The 6,634-nt window shown below is 50.6% G+C and overlaps 1 protein-coding gene across 1 annotated transcript; it reads right to left on the bottom strand.

Annotated features, from left to right (window-relative positions):
• Positions 1–265: 265 nt before the first annotated feature.
• Positions 266–1,404, bottom strand: LOC124698119 (sex determination protein tasselseed-2). Its single transcript, XM_047230639.1, has 3 exons — positions 1,355–1,404; positions 638–1,262; positions 266–574 (listed from the first exon to the last, which is right to left on the bottom strand). The coding sequence occupies exons 1-3, from the start codon at positions 1,363–1,365 to the stop codon at positions 404–406; spliced, it is 807 nt and encodes a 268-aa protein (XP_047086595.1). The 5' UTR covers positions 1,366–1,404; the 3' UTR covers positions 266–403.
• Positions 1,405–6,634: the final 5,230 nt, after the last annotated feature.

Consider the following 6,634-nt stretch of genomic DNA (forward strand, 5'->3'; position numbering starts at 1 on the left):
TCACACTACTCCTGTACTTTTCGTTTCAGATCGTATCTGCTAGGCTAGAGGTAGCAGCTAGCCAATGTTCACCAATTATTTTCAATCGCTCTTGTACTCTTCTTGTACATGATCTTCTTCTTCTTCTTCCTCTGTTTTTTCTTATCTTCTGTGGAGCCTAGACCAGGCGAGTAGCCAAACGGTTGGAGCGTTCCTTCGAGGACAGAGAGACAGAACAAATACAAACAGACTGATCAATGGCCACAAAATGCAACACGAAAGCAAGAATTCTCAACACACTTAATCAATCAATTAACCGAACGAACGAAAGAACTTGAGTACAGTTGCATCGACGACTAAACAATCTTTGTTGTTTTGTTCTAATCTAGACAGCGAGCAGAGTGAGAGGGGTCATGTGGCTTCTTCACAGCCCGATCATGTTCCTGGAGGTGGTGACGCCGCCGTCGACGACGAGGTTGTGTCCGGAGACGTATCTGGAGTCGTCGCTGGCGAGGAAGAGCACGGCCTCGGCGATGTCCCTGGGCCTGAGCGTGGACCCCTTGAGCGTGGCGAGGCCGCGGACCACCTCCTCCATCTTCTCCACCTCGCGGTCGCTGGGCACGGCGGCGGCGCCGTCGAGGCCGATGCCGGCGTCGGCGTCGTCGGCGGCGTCCGCGTCGTGGCCCTGGCGCCACGCGTTGATGAGCATCGGGGTGGCCACCCCGAAGGGGGACACGCAGTTGACGCGCACGCCGTGCGCGCCCAGCTCGCACGCCGCGTTCTTGGTCAGCCCCACGATGGCGTGCTTGGACGCCGTGTACGCGTGCGGTCCCAGCCCGCCGAGCACGCCGGCGACGCTCGCCACGGAGACGATGCTGCCCTGGCGGCGCGGGACCATGGCCCGGCCGGCGTGCTTCAGCCCGAGCGCCGTGCCCAGCGCGTTGACGCGGAGCACCCGGTCGAACTCGGCGGCGTCGAAGGACAGGATGCTCTTGGCGGCGCGCGTCTGCCGGCCCAGGATCCCGGCGTTGTTGCAGAACACGTCGAGGCGACCGTGCCGGGACACGGCGCGGTCCACGGCGCGCTCCACGTCCTCCTCCACCGACACGTCGCACCGCACGAAGGCCACGCTGTGCGGGCCCAGAGACGCCGCCAGCGCCTCGCCGGCGGCCTCGTCGATGTCCGCGATCACCACCTTGGCGCCGTGCTTCACGAACAGCCGCACGATCGCCTCCCCGATGCCCCGCGCGCCGCCGGTCACGATGGCCACCTTGCCGTCCAGCCTGCATACCAAAGAAACCGCATTGGTCAGCGACACGATCCCGGACACCACAGAGCGACGACGAAATGAAGAAGACAGGGGAAGCTCAATTACCTCTTGTGCATGGGGGTGGGGGCGCCGGTGGCGTCCCAGCCAAGCGCGCCGCGGTGCGACGGCGACATGGGCGGCTGGTGGGCCTTCTCCGGCATGATGTCCAAGGCAGGCATGGCGGTGGTCGCCGTGGCGAGGTGTTGCGTGTAGGTGGCGAGGCTAGTCGTCTTCACAGCAAGTGTGTGAAGCGAGGCTGCTGCTGAATGCTGAATTTGGTAGGGAACTGCAGGAGATATCGGGCTCGTTTTATAGGCGGCCATGCGCGGTCGACTCGTCGTACGGCCACTTTCTCAGCCCTGCACGAAATTCAACGCGTAGTTGTTGCGAGTTTTTAATGGTTGATCCGGTCGATCCATAATGCCAGTATAGTAAACAGATTGGCCAAGCAGTTCAGTAGTAATCTCTGATGTCATAGTCTTAATCTGCTGCGAACAGCTGAGTACACAGCTTTGTTTAGCTCGATGTGGTGTGGTGTGGTGTGGGTAGGAGCATCTCTATCGTATTCATACCTGGAAATCGGCTTACAGTTTGGGCAGCTAATTCTGGATCATGTAACTTTTGGGTGTAATTTATGGGTAACGGGGGAAAAATATGTATTACACACCCATATGCAATTGCACACTCAATTGTAATTTTCATGTTGAATGCAGAATTCAATGGTACAATCTAATAGTTATAGAGTTGGTCTAAAACTAACTTAATTCTCAGTGGACCTAAAACTAGCAAAAGGGTTACAATTTACCGCGAGCCGTTTCTAAGGTGCGAGAGGCGTCCCTCACATGAAAATAGGCACAAAATATAGCACAGGACCAATTTGTCGGTGTCTTTTGTTTTCCTTTTTATTTGGTTGTCTTCTTCTCCGGCCAGCGGCTGTTTTCTTCTCGAGTCGATCCGGCAATCATCTTCTTTCCGAGCCAACCGACCCACATCCCTGCTCCTGGCGGAGGGGTCCCCGCACCGCCCATCGCCTCTAGCCCTCACCCCGCTGTGGCCCGCGCCCCGAGCCGGTATCACACGTTCTTCGCACAAGACCTCTTGTGGAGGTGCTTCCATGGACATGCTCGTGTGGTGCGAGCTCCCAATTTTCCGCAATTAGGGCAACTCGATTGAAAATTGACATGGATTTGGCTAGAATTTAAGCAATGTGGCGGAATTTGGCTGGATTCCGGCAACCCGGCGCCGTTCTAGTGAGGCTTGGCCTGAAATTTCCCTCCTGCCAATCGTTTTCTAGTATAATAGGATCTATGAAACTCCCCATAAACTAGTAATGTGAGGTTTCCGGGAATATGTTTATTTGCGGCCTTTACTTATTTTCTTGCAGCACATTTTTTGCAAATTTTACGGGATCCGATTTCGATGTTTTCTTTTAGCCTAAAATCGTAAAAAATCGTTATGTTACAATGTTTTGACATCTGCTGGGAGATGCTCTAGCTCGTCAGTATTATTCCGTTGGGAGAAGAAGACACGCTGATGAGCTCGGAGAGCGACGCTGTTTTTGAGACTCTGAGCACACTAATAGTAGTATAATCTGTGTCCAGGCGGGAGAAGAAAAAAATAAAATGTTGGAGGGATCGCGTACGCCAGCACATCCGTCGAACGAGCGACAGGGAGGAGTTCGGTTCCGTGACGACGGACGGAGCCGGGCGGCGCATGCACATGATCGGGCCATGGGCGTTGCCGGGTTGACCACCGCGGCGCGGAGGGTCGTCCGGACAGGTGGGGCGCCGGATCGGCGCCGGAGAAATTATGGGCTCCGACGACGACCGACGTTGGTCCTGGCGTGGCTGTCTTCATCTTCTCGGCTGACGCCGATGCGTGAGCGTGACTAACTCAACAACTGGGATTTGGTTTGATTTGATTTCTTTCTCCCCCAGTGTGGACGCAGAAAGATTGTGGCACACGAAATCGACGCCTTTTCACCATTGTTTAGGGCTCGGGAGGGTTGCTTCGTCAACCCCGGCTGAGAGGAGGGCGTTGATCCAGCAAGCAGGAGGTAGGAGGAGGACGTGGTGTTTTGCTTGGCTCTCGCGGTTTCTCCTTGGCTGGGTAGTTGCCGACCGGAGCCAAGTTCAAACATCAAATTCTACTTGACAGAATTCTTCCTGCGCGACACCATACTATCTTATAAATTCATGTAATAATGGCCATAGTGGAGTAACTTTTTTACCTTTTGAACTAGCTGCACGTACGGTTCCTTCTCCGTCCAAGAGTGTGCCAGGTCTAATCGCATCGTTGATCCTGCCTAATTTGCCAAATCTTAAGAATATTTATTTACGAATCACGCTAGCTTGTTATTTGCGTGACTGCTTTTCACTCATCAGTCTGGTCTTAGAGTTTGGCCAACTTGGCATGTACACATCACCTGGCTTTTACCAAAGTGCGAAGTGTTTCAACCGTCTAAAATCATCTCTATCAGATCACGTAAATGTCGGCCCTTAAAAACACATATACTCGATACCATAGTAGATGTGATTTAAGGATTGAAAATACATCGGGCAGAGTAGATCCCGCAAAAGGAAAGGTAAAACAACATATTCCGAAACATGCCACTAAATACCAACATCACCCCCCCACAACACTCCCAGCCCCCCGCACCGGCCGCCGCCTGGCCCTGCCTCCGCGTCAGCCCCCGACCTGCCCTTGCCTCCGCTTCGGCCATTGGCTGACGGCCACCCACTTTCCCATGGTCGACCAAGCATCCAAGAAGGGACATGCACGACGTGTTGGGTGGCCAAGGAGCTGCAACACTTGGCTATGGCATGCAGCGCTGCTGCCCATGCGCGCGGCGGTGGCATTCCTGCCCATGTGTGACCTTTTGGAGGCCTACGACGGCTTTTAAAATTAGCGGTTATTTTACAATTTTCGGCGTGTTTATGAAATCTACTCTAATGCTACCCAAGCAGCGCACTTCGTTGACATTGCAGTATAAAGGTGGCCGGTTCTAGTTAAAAAAACCAACGGCCCTCAGACATTCATACATGTGTACATGATCACGAGATTGCAAACTCATACTCCTTCCGCCCTAACTTATGGTACGCATAACTTTTGGTGAAAGTCAAACTTTATAAAGTTTAACCAATTAGGAGCAAAATACAGCAACTTTTATAACATGAAATCCATATTATTAGAATCGTGGTTTTATATATTTTCATAGTATATACATTTCATATCGTAGATAATAGTAGTAATAATTTTAGATATATATAGTCGTCTAACTTTACAAAATTGAAATTTAAATAAAATTTATATGCAACATATTGTTAGAACGAATGAAATACTACCTGCACGCATGATCACCAAATTAATGACGCCAAAATCAGGTGAGAGGCAGAGAATTGAACGCGGTGGTGCTCTCTCCGCAAAGAAAAATTAAATGGAGAATAGTAAGAAACAGATGACGTCTACTGCTCGTGAATAGTCACCGTTGAAAGGAAGAGAAAATTCCGACGAGGACGTAGGTAGGCACAGGAAATTCAGTCCACCCCGCATCAGGCCAACTGCCAACGGCAATCCCGATGTTAACCTCTCCGAAAGTCAGAAGGCGAAAAGGCCACCCTCGGTTCCATCGCAGAAGCTACGAACCCTCCTGCATCTCCATCTCATCTCCAGCCATGGACCTACCTAAACAAATTGACCAAATCTTGGCCTCGCCACCCAGGGACACCGCTCGGCCAGCTAGCTTAAGCTTACGTGTTCCCCTCTGCCTGACGCACCTACTTACATCACTACCATAACTTCACCGACCGTCGACCGTGGTGTACAGGTAGTATGACGTGGCGCTGACCTGTGTCCTACACGTACAAGAAATATACAGATGAGATATGATGCAAAACAAATACTCCGTCCGTTTGGAACATGTTTTAACTTTAGCAAAATTTGAATATATATAAACACAAAACAATAATTAGATACGCTCAAATTTAATTTAGATAAAATTAAGAAATCTTGAGTATAACTAATTTTCAGGGCACAAGAGGCAAAAAAGGAGCTCCACCAGATGTCCCATATTTATTTGGTGATGCAACACCCCAAAATTTTGCCCCGCGTGCTGCATATTTGCAGCACCACTACAAAACAAATCGAGTCACGCGTACAACGTGTTACAACATCGTCCCATTTCCTTCATCTTCAGTGCGCGACCGCCCTTACTGCCGCCAAAAAAAATTGACTTGGGATTACTCCGCCGCCACTCCCTGGTCGCCCGCCGGTCCCTCTCCACCTCGCCTGCCTCCTTGGGTAGCTTGGTAAGGCTGGCCACTCCTCACCGCCACCGTGAATCTCCACATATCGTCGAGCAGGATTCAACCGATTCTGGCCCGCCGCCCTCCTTCCCGGACGTCTATGGGGCCACACCACCCCCGGGAGCTTTGATTCGGTGGCCGGGAGGTGCCGCATGGCCCACATGCGACTCGCCCTTGATCGGTTTGACGGGTGCCACAACGCAACCTTGACGCTCCGGCCACCTACCACGCTTCGTTGATGCAGCTGAGAGCCTCCCACCGGGCTTATTCCTTTGCCGTTGTGTCGACGCAGCCACCTACTGCCACCGGCAGACGAGCTCCACCTTGCACACAAGGTGTTTTAGAGTTTTTGTCAAAGATAATTTCGCTCTTATTTTCTAGTTTCTTTAATTTCTAGAATTCGTTGGTGTGATGTAGTACTAGTTTGACACACACATTATTGGATTGTAGATGAGTTTGTATGATTATTTAACACCCGATGAAGAGTTGGACATGGAAGAGGATGAAGACATTGTTTTCAATTGTTGCATTGCACAAGAACAAGCGGTCGAAGCACGGTGGTTCCATTATCGGCCGTGAGAGGCTGCAGAGGGCTAGGGTTGCTACAATGGCACTCACGATGTCGATGTGCACGACGAAGCGGTAGTTATGGTTTAGCCAACAAAGCCGCTAGTATGTGATGATCTCTATGTTGTATGTCATGAACTTTGAGTGCTCGTGAGTTGATTTGTGTGCTACTTGATGAACTATTTGTGTAATATTTGATAAACTATTTGTGTGATGTGAGAGTGTGCATATATAGAACATGGGGGCATGTGAACCCACTTTTTGAAAAGTTCCGTTTGTGATGTCAAAACATGTTTTAAAAATCGAAACACAAAATGATTTCCCAGATGATCTCAAATACGTGCCCTGGACATGAGTTTCGTGACGAAAAAACTTTTTATTTTGTCTCGGCAAAAAAGTGAAATTTTGCCGGGCTATATAGCAGTATATGTGTGACGTATTTTGTCTTTTTTGATTCTGAAATAAAAATGTGGTT

This window comes from Lolium rigidum, chromosome 3, assembly GCF_022539505.1.
Source record: "Lolium rigidum isolate FL_2022 chromosome 3, APGP_CSIRO_Lrig_0.1, whole genome shotgun sequence".
NCBI lineage: Eukaryota > Viridiplantae > Streptophyta > Magnoliopsida > Poales > Poaceae > Lolium > Lolium rigidum.

What these genes read in the sequence shown, in the direction of transcription:
- LOC124698119 (XM_047230639.1), bottom strand. An exon ending in ACGCGGACGCCGCCGACGAC is followed by an intron (nt 575 to 637) that starts GCCGACGCCGGC and finishes GAGGTGGAGAAG; the next exon opens with ATGGAGGAGGTGGTCCGCGG.